The 14,324-nt window shown below is 38.7% G+C and overlaps 1 protein-coding gene across 4 annotated transcripts in view; it reads left to right on the forward strand.

Annotated features, from left to right (window-relative positions):
- The window catches only part of Ccdc34 (coiled-coil domain containing 34), a 128,182-nt gene that overhangs the window by 11,804 nt on the left and 102,054 nt on the right, over positions 1-14,324 (forward strand). For all 4 annotated transcript variants that reach the window (XM_052726129.1, XM_052726128.1, XM_052726130.1 and 1 more), the window contains exons 3-5: positions 4,081-4,188; positions 13,476-13,634; positions 14,174-14,315. In XM_052726129.1, the coding sequence (XP_052582089.1) occupies positions 4,081-4,188; positions 13,476-13,634; positions 14,174-14,315 (409 nt within the window). The remainder of the gene's footprint in view (positions 1-4,080; positions 4,189-13,475; positions 13,635-14,173; positions 14,316-14,324) is intronic.

The raw sequence follows: 14,324 nt of genomic DNA on the forward strand, positions 1-14,324 counted from the left end.
TTTATGTGGTAAGTTGGACCATTAAAAAGATTAGCCTCATTCATAAGTGTCTGAGTCCATCAACAGATAATCATTTTAGACATTTTTGTTAGAGTTATAATTGTTTTAACTCATCCAAATTATCCATTTACAAGTTTTAAACATTTATAATTACTTTTGAATATCAATATTATAAAAGCCAGCATATTGGACTTTGTAGAATATTTGTATTTTATTTACATTTTTATTACTTTGAAAATTTCTTTAGCTAGCTGCCTAAATTTCTCTATGGTCTCTTTTAAGGTTTATTTTTATTACTTCATGTGCATGTACATGCGCACTCACATGTGTGTGTCTATGTGCCCATGAATGCAGATGCCTGTGGAGTCCAGAAGAAGGCACTCGACCCCCTGGATCTGCAGTTACAGGTGGTTGTGCTCCACCTGATGTGGGTGCTAGGAACTTGAACTGGATTCTCTGCAAGAACATGCTTCTAACAACTGAGCCATCTCTCTAGCCCCATTCTCTCTATAGTCTTTGGTTCCATTAATTAGCTTTATACATTAATGTGTTCAAAACTGTAAAATACCTTTTTTTAGTTTTTCTCCCCCTACCAACACATTAACTTTTGTCATTTAATTAATTAGCTTTGGATAAAGCAATCAGATGGGATATAGATTGGTTAAAGCTATTTTGTATTGTTTCTAACTGTTACTTTCGGTGGCTAAAACTTCTTTGTAGGTAGTCACAATATATTGAAATACAAATGCATGTTGATTTTATTTTTACCATAAAGTGTGTACTCTATGGGAAAATAACTATATCCTATTGAAATTCAGTGGTACCCCAGAAGACTATGTCGGGTTTTTGAGAGAACACTCCTGTCCTGGAAGAGGCCTACATTGGTGATAAACAAGTCAAGGCCAACCTTGGGAGAGATTCTTGTGTCTAGGATATGATGTGTATTTTGGATGGGCAAAATATTAAAACAGATCCTCTGGAATTAGACCACTATGTAGGTCAGTGGTAGCATTTTCTAGGTACTACAGGGTCTTCTTTAGCCCTTACACTAACTGAAAATTGACAACTATAAAACAGGATATAAGGTCTGAGTAACCCCCTCTGCAATTGTTCACTATTTAAAGAACCTTTAGAAGGATATAAGTCCGATCATCATACCTACCTGTACATCTAAACTGTAAAACTGCTTTTAACTCTGAGGGCATGGCTTTAAAGGGCAAGATGGTAGGGTGGAGATGTTAGAAAATTAGAGTGTGGTATCACTTTCTTCTTTTTGAGAAAACCAGTATAAATTGAATACTATGAAGCATTCATGGCAAAGGGGTGATTTAGAGTTCTCAATGACAAAAGCTGGTGACAGTGATTAATGGCTTGAAAACCATTCTGAAGAAAACTGACTAGGAAATTATTGTAGTACATGTTATAAGGGGAAGACCATCTGGAGTTATGTCAGAAAACAAAGAAGAAAAATATGTCTATATATACACCCATGTGTGCATGCATATGAATACTTATATATAAATAAGTCTCTACATATAGATCTGATAGTTATGTAAACAAAATTTCCCAAAACAGGCCTGGTTTTATTTTTAAGAGTGGTTTATTGGTTGAGGAGATAGCACTGTCCATAAAGTGCACTGTGCAAACACCCAGGCCTAAGTATGATTTCCCAGACCTTTAAAAAGCCACTTGTGCTGGGCGGTGGTGGCGCACACCTTTAATCCCAGCACTTGGGAGGCAGAGGCTGGCAGATCTCTGTAAGTCTGAGGTCAGCCTGGTCTGCAGAGTGAGATCCAGGACAGCCAGAGCTGTTACATAGAGAAACCCTATCTCAAAAAAAAATCGAGGAAAAAAAAGCCACTTGTGGGGGCTGGAGAGATGGTTCAGTAGTTCCAGAGGACTAGGGTTCAATTCCTAGCACCACATGGCAGCTTACAACTAACTGTCTGTAACTCCAAATCTAGAGGCTCTGACATTCTCAGCACAAATACACAGGTAGGTAAAACACCAATCAATGCTCATAAAAATAAATAAATTATTTTTTTTTAAAAAAAGATGGTGTCTCAAACAAACAAAGCCACTCATGGTAGAGTATGCTTATAAATCCAGTGCTGGGGAAGCTGAGATAGGACCAAAAAAAGCAAGGTGGGGGCCAGTGAGTTGGCTCAGTAGGTAAAGGTTCTTGCCTGTAAGCCTGATGGCCTAAGTTTGATCCCCAGATCCCACAGTGGAAGGGGTAAACCGTCTCCTGAAAGTTTTCTTCTGACCTACACATGTGTACAATGGCATGCATGTGCCCACACTTCACACACATGCATTATGTGAGCACTTGCACACTCGGTTGTGCTTTTGCATGCATGCGCACGCGTACATACACACATACACAACCATCACCATGCAGTTCTTGTTAGCTGTATAGCAAGCATCTGTAAAAATATATTAGAGTAATCAAGGAATAAGAGCTAGTTAATGAAAAAGACTTAATACCAAGATAGAAGTTTGCTTTTAGAGGGACAGTGTTAAAATGTTGAGAGTTTTTGAGTGAAGGAGGCAGCTGTCTTCTATCCAGTGGAATTTAGACAATGTTCTTGCCTACATATTATCTTCATTTAAGGTACTGAAATTAGTCTGAAAGAAAATTGCCCTTATTGGCCTGTATGCCCAGATAGTTAGGTCTTAGGGAAAGGGAGCCTGGATAAGAGAGTAGGTCAATGGAAGATGTGTAAATGTATCTGATTACTAATAACTAAGGAGAGAGGACAGATAGTAAACAGTGAGTGAGTGTAAGATCCTAGAGAAGTCTAGTTTGAGAAGTTTCTCAACCAATGCATGGATTTAACTGATGAGTAGCAAGTCAGGTGGCATTCAGCTTGTATTTTACTGGCCGTACCTTCTTCATTTTCTCTCCTGAGGAAATGCCCTGACATTGACTCTAGTGACAGAGAGGCAGTTAAGTAATCTGGGATCTGAACATGATTTTGTTTTATATCCCAGCAGCTATAAAATCAATGAAGAAAACTCTAGATTCTTTTTTTTTTCCTCTAAGGAAAGTAAATAGCTTCTTTACATTTCTTTAGTATAGCTATAAATTAAAACTTTAAGGATTGTTTCATTTTCATCCTTTATTTTCATCAAGAATCTAAAAGGTTTCTTTTTAAAAAATAGCTATAAAAGAATGTAGATGGCCGGGCGGTGGTGGCGCACGCCTTTAATCCCAGCACTCGGGAGGCAGAGCCAGGCGGATCTCTGTGAGTTCGAGGCCAGCCTGGACTACCAAGTGAGTTCCAGGAAAGGCGCAAAGCTACACAGAGAAACCCTGTCTCGAAAAACCAAAAAAAAAAAAAAAAAAAAAGAATGTAGATGTAACCAATGGTCTTATTAAATAAGAAACACAGAGCCGATTCAGAGAAGAAAGCCAAGAGGTCAGAGCTAAGAGCCTCACCCTTCCTGATTTAGGGATCCTCTTCAGCCAAGAGAGCTCTCCGAAAAAAGGGACCTACTTCCTGTGTGTGTCTTTATATAGTCTAGCTGTTCTGCCTTCTCATTGGTTGTAAACCCAAACATGTGACTGCCTCGTCACTGCCTGAATGTACCGCCCTCCAGGTCCTTAAAGGCGTGCGCCACCGATGCCATGCACTTGCTATGGCTCTAATAGCTCTGACCCCCAGACAACTTTATTTATTAACATACAATTAAAATCACATTTCAGTACAAGTAAAATACCACCACAAAAGAATAAATAACTGTAAAAAGGAATTTATAATTCTCTTGAGCTACTGCCAGTAGCTCACAGTGATGACAAAATTTATGTATAGGAAAGTTGATATCAGTTGCTGAAGTTTAGTCTAAGAAACCAGAGTTTTGCTACCAACCAATTATTTGTATTCCTGCAGAATGACTTACATGTTATACCAGTGCTTTCTTTTATCCTAGAGTTACTTAAATAAGATATTGTCACTAGTGGTATATATCGTATAAGATAAATTATATTCATATTTAATTTAGTCTCAGCCTTTTTTCAGTTATGTGATTTGGGTATTTCTATTAAGTGTTGCTCTTTGTTTAAATAAAACCCCACAGGAATTAAGTCAGCAAATAGAAAAAACAAAAGAAATGAAAGAGCGTGAAAAAAGAAAGATAATTGCTGAAGAAAAGCACAAGGAATGGGTTCAGAAGAAAAATGAACAGGTAAGAAGAAAAACAAAAGCATGTATATACTTCGAATCTTTACAAAGTCTTTCTTTCTCCCCCATTATCTAAGACTGTTTATCTGTTGCTTTTTTGTTTTTGTTTTTTTTCTACTTTCATAGACACTTACCAAGTGTCTGTCTTCTGCCCTTTGCCTTCTCCACTTCCTGTGGCTTACACTAGTGTCTGCCTGCCATCACTAAGTCTGTCTTTAGTGGAATTAGTGAAATATCAGGGTCTTGGAGCAACCAATGACAAGGTGCCTTTGCCCCTTCATAGAACTAGAGCTGGACTTTGTTTGTACCACCAGCTCCTGAATAATGACACAGAGACTTCTTATTCAGTATGAAAGCTTGGCCTTAGCTTAGGCTTGTTCCCAACTAACTTAAAATTTAAATTAACCCATTTATATTAATCTACATTCTGCCACGTGGCTCATTACCTCTCCCTAGTACCATACATCCAACTTCCTCTGCATCTGGCCTGCAAATCTTCCGCACCTCCATTTCTTTCCCAGAGTTCCTATTTCTCCCCAGAAGTCCCACCTATCTTCTCCTGCCTAGCTATTGGCTATGCATCTCTTTATTAAAGCAAGCAGAAGGTGCCTTAGGCAGGTGAGGTTAAACAAACATCTTCACACAGTATACCAAAAGATTACCCCAGCCAAGAACCTTTCTTCTAGCTTCTTTATTTTTCTTACTACTTCTGTCTCCTCCATCACTGAGGCATAATCAGAATTCTTGTTGCTAAACATCTCCTTTTTATGATTGCTTCTGAGTAGTCTCATTGCCTCTTGAACACCATTGTTTCCTCCCCTGCTCTAGAACATAAGCTCAAGGTCTTCTGTCCAGTTCGGCAGCATCTTTTATTTTTTTGTGGTGCAGGTCAGCACCATAAATGAGTTACCCAGAAATGATACTGAGTGAATAGCATCATCCTCTGTCGCTGCCGGATTAGTCTTGCTGAAGTCTGAATGCTGGCCCCTAGTTTTCATGTCTCCTCTCTGTCTTCTGAATGAGATGTTTAGGCCTCCAGCCTGGCCGGCTAATGCACTGCACTGTGTTCTCTGATCCAGACTTCCCCTTAAGGATTTCTCCCAATTGTGCTTCTCTTAATCTATGATGTACCATTGCTGGGCTTCTCTTGGAGAGCACATGAGATAGCCACAGCCCATCTTCTTCTAGTATAGTTATAATGAAAAGTTTTGAGAGAAAAAATGACTTATATGAAATTTAACACAGATAGGAAATAGAGTATTATTTTTCACAATGGTGAGGATTTAACCGATGGACTCACATATGCTAGGAAAGTCTTTTTACTTTCCATTATAAATTTTGTAATTTTAAGATATAAGTAGCTTTTTTTTTTTTTTAAAGAAATTTAGTCTAGAGCTTTGGCTGTGATTTCTAGCCTCCAGGAATATATACCCCTGACAAATTTTTGAGAGTGCATCATTTCTTACTGTTTTTCATTTCCCGGTTTTTTGTTTTGTTTTTGTTTTTTTTAAGTGTACATGTACACACACACACACACACACACACACACACACACACACACACACACACACACGGAACTAAAAGGAGGTCATCAAAACCCTTAAACCTGGAGTGACATGCCTTATATAGGTTCTGGGAACTGAACTCTGGCCTTCTGAAATAGTAACAAAAGCTCTTAACTGCTGAGACATCTCTAGGCCCCTTGGTTTTATTGTTGTGTTTGTTTTTAAATGCTTACATCAGACTTTATTGAGTTCGCTTTCTTTTTTCCATTTATTTACTTTTTGACAATTTCATACATGATAACCCATTCTGACCACACTCATCTCTCTCCCCTCTTTTATCCTTTTCCCACCCTCACCAGCTCTCCCTCCACTGAATTCCCATCCCTCTTTCATGTCTTTTTATTTTGTTTTTGCTTTGTGACCCACTGGGTTTGACAAGGGTCACTCATGGGGTTGAGTAGGACACCATCCTTTGAAGCATGCGTAACTAGCCAGTTGCTATCATTGAAATAATGATTCCAACTCTTCTGGCATTTTGACTGCTCTTAGTTCCCCTGAGCAGGGCGGGACAGGCCTTATGAACCATGCCCTCATCTCTTGTTGGATTAGTCTTATATGGATTGTATGCAGGCAAGCAGACGTGCCGTGCTCATAAGAGCATTTCATAGCCCTCCTAACTATGGTTCATCTCTTATATCCTTTCCCCCCCTTCTTGCTCAGTGTTCCCTGTGCATATATATGAATGTCTCCTTTAATACTAAGCACTCACAGTCATTTGTTCTCAGCACTGACTAGTTAGTGACTAGTACTTAACTGCTGTTAGCTACAAAGAGAAACTTTTTTGATGAAGGCTGAAGACAGCACTAGCGTATCACTATGAACATAAATATTTAAGAGGCAGTTTGACAACATGTCCAATAAGTAAGACAGAAGTCATAGGTTCATCCCCAGTGCCTATGAACTTCCCAACCATGTGCCTTTGACAAGGTCCACAGCTCTCTCTTATGGAGCAGGCCTCAGATACAGCACAAAATAAATTGGCTACCCATGTAACAGTTGAGTCACTACCAAACTAGTAGGCACCTCTTCCCTGACAAGTTAGTAATATAGTACGTAAAGTCTAAAACTTGGGAAGACCATTACTGACTCTTCTACCCCAGTTGCTCACATAGCAGCCGTGCACTGTGAAGCTTAGACAGCAGGGAGGACACTTCTACCTCAGTCCAATATGGTTTCTTGGTATTCTGCAACCAAAGTGTATGGTGTCTTCAGCAATAGGGTCTTAATATCCCACTGTGGTGGGCATAATCTATATAGTTTGAAGGCCTCTGGGGCCTTCCCAAAAGGCATCTCATACCTGGTGTTAAGGTTTTCTTTGAATAACCCAAGGCTTCTAGGATCAGCACATTCTGCCTATGCATAGTACATCATCAAGGTGGACTCTCCCTTGATATGTTAGAAATTCTTTCTTATGAATCTGTTCAATTCACATCATTGTTAGTGACTTTGCTATATATTCTCCCTGTGTATGTATGTATTTGCCAGAAAAGCCTTTTTATGTTATATACATATCTTCACTTCTCTTTTATTTTTAAGATCCTTTAAAACATGAATTATTTTATCTATTATTAGTTTTAGCATAATTTTGAATAAATATTTTTCCTTCTTTTGTATGTGTATATATTGTGTTATATGTGTATAAATCCCTGGGCCTCATGCATGCTAAACAAGTGCTCTACCATCCAGTTACATTCCCAGCTCTCCTTTTATTTTATTTATTTATTTTTAAATAGGCCCTAATAATTGAACCCAGGGCTTTGTGTTAAGCTAACACTGAACCACTGAGCTGTATACTCTTAGCCCCTATTTCAATTTTAATACATACTTGTGTTGAATCATATATCAGGAAGTTTTAAAGTACTGGAACTGGCCGGGCGGTGGTGGCGCATGCCTTTAATCCCAGCACTCGGGAGGCTGAGGCAGGCGGATCTTTGTGAGTTCGAGGCCAGCCTGGTCTACAAAGCGAGTTCCAGGAAAGGCACAAAGCTACACAGAGAAACCCTGTCTCGAAAAACCAAAAAAAAAAAAAAAAGTACTGGAACTGGGGGGTGTATTTCAGTAATAGAACACTTGCCTCAGTATGCAGACCCTGAGTTAGCTCTTCAACAAGCAAGCAAATGAGAGAGAGAAAGAGGTGGGGGAGAGAGAATAAATCAACAAAATGTTATTGTAAATTTGTCTTGTTATTTTATGTTAGGAATGGTGCTGCTTCATTGTTAAAAACTACTTTTATGAATTGAAACAAGTATTTAAATTGTAGGACAAAGATTTAAACTGTTTAATTACAATTCTGTCTTTATTGTTAAGTTTAATGTCCAGTTATACTACTAAAAGGACCAGTAGTTGCAGGTGGATGTGATTTTAAAAAGGAATTAGTTAGGTGTGTATATCTGCAAATTTCTTCCTTCAGACGTCAATTGTAGATTTTGTTTGCTTGCTTCTTCCAAAATATAACAAAATAGTGTTCTCTGTGAATAAATGCCAAGATCAAAGTAAGTATGTGACTATAAGAAAACTTTGGGTGATACCTTTTAGAAGTATGACTATCAATCAGAATAATTCTACCTGTGCAGAATGCTGTGTTTGCTCATCTAAAAGCCCCTCTTATCTTCAACTCCATTAAACTAATTTTGCCATGCCAATCATGCATGGTTATTATTTGTCTAAGAACAGAAGATAATACTGACAGATCAATGATATATTTGCTGCTTTAATTCATGGTGGAAGATCTAATCCAATTATTGGGAGAAAATAATTCTTTTTATTTTTTTCCTTTTGTTTTGTTTTGTTTTGGTGGGGAGCAGGGGGAAGAAGTAGCTTGCCCTGATAAAATTGCTATTCCAGAAGGTTGAGAACTGTTTAAAAATAAACCCTGAAAATTTGAATTTAACTATTTTTCTTTAGCAAACTTGTGCCTATTAAGGAATAATTGATTGCTGTTTTCTTTTCTCCTCTTCTTCTCCTCCTGCTCCTTCACCTTCTCCCTTTTCACCGTCTTCTCCTTCTCCTTCTTTCTTCTTCTTCTTTTTCTTTTAAACTACCGAGTTTCTTTTTCCAGCCTTCCCTACAGTTACCTCTGTTTGGAAAGACACTCTCCTCTCCTGCTTCTTTTCCAGTCTGGCATCTAGGATTTGCTCCTCTGTTTACATTTCGTGGTGTGTGGTCCTCTGCTGCCTAGGCTTCAGGCTCTTTCGGCCCTAGCCGCGGCCACCTCTGTCGTCTCCCTGTGCTCTATCAGAAAATCAGACCAAAAGAATTTATGTATCCATTAGCAAAGCTGGTTCCTTATAACTGTAAATTGTTCAGTCCTTTTTAAACACAGGGCACATCTCATCCAGAACTTTGATATTTGTGTTGTCATGCTAGTTCTTTTTCTAGACTCGGTTTTTAGTGTTAATACGTATTTTGTGAGAAAGGCCTAGGCCTTTATGTTCAGTGCTTTAAAGTTACTTAAAAATAGAATGAGTTTTAACTCTCAAACACAAGTGGTATTTTGTGTGAATTCCAGCTGCAGCTCAGTGAGGTCTATGACTGATGGTGCTGCTATCAGTGTGTCCTTCAAGACATCAGCTGATGTTTGCTCACCCTTTCTTCTGTGAGGGGCAGGCACTGTTAGAGGAAGCAGAGTTCACAGCCAGAAAGTCGTAGGCAGTCTCATTGTTTTCTTCTGTAAAGCGCAGTGTGTGCCTGCTTATGTAGGAATCAGTGTGCTAGAAAACTCTGAAGCCACTTAGTGGTCTTCGCTCTCTGGGTAGAAAAGCACCTGCTCTGTTCCTCTGCTGTCCACAGGCATTCTGTTCTCTCTTTAGGTCCTGGGGACAGCCTGTCGAATTTTAAAAAATGGATGTATGCTTAGATTCCTTCCCTCCAGACTTGTGATTAGCATGTTAATTCCGAGTTCTGGATTCATTGTGTCATTTTTCTGCGTGCCTATAAGGTACTTGATCATGTCTAGTTCTCACTACTCACACTCCCCTGCAGTCTAGCTGGTGTCCTGTATCACTGGGCTACAGTTGGCATATACTGTATCAGTTGTAAGTTTGTGAAGCTTGATAACCTTATATACCAGTGCAGGCAACCCAGCAGCACCACAGTGAGGTGATAAGAGCATTGCTGTCATTCCAGAAAGTTCTCGATGTCCACCTACACTCAGCACCCTGCTCCTTACCCCAAGCTGGCCCCAGCAACAAGACAACACAGTAATCCTGTTCTGGAAATTAGATTTGCCTTTTCTAGAATTTCTTTAAATAAAACAATAGGGTATATACACCTTTGAGTTTATTTTCTTTTGTTTTTAATTTTATCATAGTATTTTATATATTCTTGATCCCTTTTTATTGTTCTAATATCCCGTGGAATAGCACAAATTGCTTATTCATTCACTAGCTAATAGGAAACTGAGTTGTTTTCAGTTTGTACTTAACACACAAATGATGTTTGTGTCCATTTGTCTTAGGCAAATGCTTCAGAGCTCAGTTGCTAGGCTACATGGAAACTGTGTTTTAACTCTCTGGGAATCACCAAACTTTTTCTAAAGTGCTTGTACCATTTTATGTTCCCATTATTAACACATGAAAGTTCGAATTGGTCTATGCCTTTGTCAGACTTGATCTTCTCAGTCATTTTTGTTTTAGTGTATAGTGATTTGCCATTGCTATTTTTGTTACCCTGAGATGTACTGGTGTTTAGCATCTTTTTTTTTTTTTTCTTTTGGTTTTTCGAGACAGGGTCTCTCTGTGTAGCTTTGGAGCCTGTCCTTGAGCTGGTTTGGAACTCACAAGAGATCTGCTTGTCTCTGCCTCCTGAGTGCTGTGATTAAAGGCGTGCACCACCACTGCCCAGCCTAGCGTCTTTTCTTATTGTATTAGTCTCACTGGGAGACTTATCTTCCTAGTCTAGCTAGGTGTTTTTTAAAAATGGAAGTTAATTTTCTTATGGCTTGGGAGCCTAGAAATCAAGGAAAGGATGTGCAGGTTTGGACTGTTCATTGTGTGTCTCCTTGGTTTGCAGAACAACTGTGTTTCTGGTCCTTGCTTGGCTTTCTATCTGTCCGCACTCCAATGTCATTTCCTTTTCTGATAAGGACACCAGAACTGTAGGAGACAGAGTCCACCATTATGACTTCATTTCAGTTCAGTTACCTTAAATGCAATCATGTTGGGAACAGAAATAGAGTGGAACAGAATTGGGTCAATGACACATTTTGACAATGTCTCTTTTGTAGTTGACTTTTTTGTTTTGTTTGGTGTATCTTTTGCCTATTTTTGGAAGGTGTTAAGAAGTTGTCATTCATGCAAAAACTTGGCTCAGTGACCTAGCTTATGCTTAGCATGCACAAAGGTCTGACTTTAATCTCCAGCCTCACCCTCTCTAAAGATATGAAAACAGGATTACATATCTGTTTGAGATGGGGTCACTGTGTTCCCCTGTAGTCTTTGAACTCCTGCACTCAAGCACTTCTCTCCCTCTTCTGAGCAGTTACTTCTATACACACTCAGCTACCATAGCTGTCCCTGAGTTAATTCACATGGATTTTGTTTGCCTATTGCTGGTGACTTAGCACACATGCCAGGCAAGGGCTATGAGAGAGATCTCTGGCCCTGGAACCCCTTATCCAGGCATAAGTACCCTGGCAGATATATGTGCTGCAAATATTTCTTACCATTTAACTTTTCTTTAAAAAGAAATTTACACACACACACACAATTTATGTATATGAGCGTTTTTTTCTATATATATATATATATAGAGAGAGAGATCTGTATACCACATGCATGCTCAGTTCCCAGAGACGCCAGCAGAGAATTGGATCTCCTGAAACTGAAGTTACAGACAGTTATGAGCTGGCATCGGGGTTCTGGGACTTGAACCTGAGTCCTTTGGAGGAACTGCTAGTACTCTTGACCACTAAACCATGTCTCTAGCTCCAAATTTTAATGGTTTATATTTTTGTCTTGTTTTGTTTTTAAGATTTATTTATTTATTATGTATACAGTGTTTTGCCTAAATGCCAGAAGAAGGCACCAGATCTCATTATAGATGATGGTTGTGAGCCATCATGTGGGTGCTGGGAATTGAACTCATGACCTCTGGAAGAGCAGCCAGTGATCTTAACCTCTGAGCCATCTATCCAGTTAATGTTTTTGTTTTAATTTTTAAAGCTAGCATACAAAATAGTGGGTCTCATGACAGTATTTTCATATGTATGAGTCAATGCATATTGTTCTAATTCATCCCCATTGCCTAACTGTCCTCCCTCTGCTCCAAGTCTGTCCTCTGGCTGGTTTGCTTTCTTCATATTACCCACTTCTGTTTCAGGTCAGATATATTCATTGCTCTCTCTTCTTCCTCCCATAAGATTATTCCTCCCGCCTCATGATCCCCTTTCTAGTTTCATCTCACACACACACACACACACACACACACACACACACACACACACACACAAACACACACCCCTACCTATATGATTTTACATCTAGGTTCCATTTATAAGAGTTGTCATGTGATAAATGCCTTTCTGAATCTAGCTTGTGATTTCTAATTCCATCTTCCTGAAAATGTTATATTTCATTTTTCTTTATGATGGAATAAAAATTTCACAGTGTGTCTGAGCCACATTTTCTTTACCTAGTCATCTTTTGATGGACATTTAAGCTAGTCCAAGTTTCCAGCTTTTGTGACTAGTGAAGCAGTAAACATGAATGTACAAGTACTCTAAGGTATTTTAACTTAGTCTTCTGGGTATATACCCACCAGTTAGCGATCTGGGTCATATTAGTTGTGTTTTTAGTTTTTTGAGAGGCCTCCAAGCTGATTTCCGTAGCGGCTGTACTAATTTGCATTACCACCATGCAGGGGGCTCCTCTTTCCCCACACCCTTGCCAGCATTTGTTTTCTCGATGACAGCCATTTTGACTAGAATAAGATCATCTCAAGGCTTTGCCTCATGGCTAAGGATGCTTAAAACTGTTTCCAAGTATTCATTGGCCACTTTTATTTGTTCTGTTAAGAACTGTCTTTTGAGTTCATCATCCCATTTATTGATTGGATTTAATCTTCGAATGTTTCACTTTTGTACTTTTTTATAGATTCCATATTGTGAATCCCCTGTCTGGTGTACAGTTGGCGAAGTTGGTTTTTCCTCGTCTGCAAGCTGTCTCTTCACTCTAGTGTCTGTCTGTCTGTTTTTATTTGCCGTGTCTAGCAGTGCTTTCAATAAAACAATTGTAGGAGGCTTGTAGACCAGATTTGACTTTATGCCTTCATTTGCCAACCTCTTCTCCCTTCCCCTCCCCTACTTTCTCTACTTCACTCTGTAGCCCAGCTTGGCCTAGAACTTACTATGTAGCCCAGACTCCATCAAATTTATGTTAGTCCTACCCTTGCTTCCTAAACGTTGGGATCACAGGTGTGAACTGGCTATTGACTTTGAATCTATGTAGGAATTGTGTAGCCAAGCATTTATCTGTTTCTGCCCTAATAAGCAGTCCAGTCCTTTGTAACTCACTGATAGTGATGATTTATCCAAGTATTTGCACTGGCCGACTGTTGAGGAAATGTATGCAAGGAATGCCCATGAAACCCGACTGAGACTCAGGACGATCATTAATGCAGCCAGTCTTTCTTGAGCACCTACTGTTCACTGTCTCAAGCCCTTCGTAGCCTTCCTTCTGTAAAGGTAATTACAGATACTTCAATTAAAATCCCTTCATTTTTATTGAAGGAAAGGAAAGAAAGGGAACAAAAAATTAATAAAGAAATGGAAGAGAAAGCAGCAAAGAAACTGGAGAAAGAACAGTTGCAAGAAAAAGCGAAAGCAAAATATCAAGAATGGTTGAAGAAAAAAAATGCTGAGGAGTGTGAGAAAAAGAAGAAAGAGAAGGTATTGTTAATTGAAGTGACCAGTCAGAATACATACTTTAGTGTTTCTATGTATATTTTAGAAACAAAAATATAGTCAGTTAACACTGTTTTAGTATAAAATACACAAACTATCCTTACTTCTGTTATTTTATGTTTAAGCTTCAAAAATAAATATGTATTTGTAGTAATCCTTGAAAATTATTAATAATCCTGTGGATATTTATCAGTCAGGTTCAAAATCTTTATTACTGCTTTTAACCATTTTTGATAGTTTTTAGTAGATGTTTTACTGTGTTTAAGTTGTTCTTCTAAGACAGACTTGCATTTTCTTGTTTTATGGATTTGATATCTTATTGTTGTTCATCAGTAGACACTTTAATGCCAAATCTTTGATCATGTTTACTTTTATTCTTTGATTATAGAAACATAGTTGAGTTTTATGGCCAGTGTGTCACTGGGGCAGAAAGCAACTGGGGGAAGACAAACAAACAGGAAGACTTGGCTGGAGTATTTAGTTACAGAATACCTTAGGGAATTCTCTGGTCTTGTCATTTGAAGGAAAAAGAAAAGCAACGGCAAGCAGAATTACAAGAGAAAAAGGAAATAGCAGAAAAAAAGTTTAAGGAATGGTTGGAAAATGCAAAAAATAAACCTCGTCCAGCTGCAAAGAGCTATGGTTATGCCAGTGGGAAGCTTACAGGTTAGTTTT

The sequence above is a fragment of the Peromyscus californicus genome, unplaced genomic scaffold, assembly GCF_007827085.1.
Source record: "Peromyscus californicus insignis strain IS unplaced genomic scaffold, ASM782708v3 Scaffold_7__1_contigs__length_154581171, whole genome shotgun sequence".
Classification (NCBI taxonomy): Eukaryota; Metazoa; Chordata; class Mammalia; order Rodentia; family Cricetidae; genus Peromyscus; species Peromyscus californicus.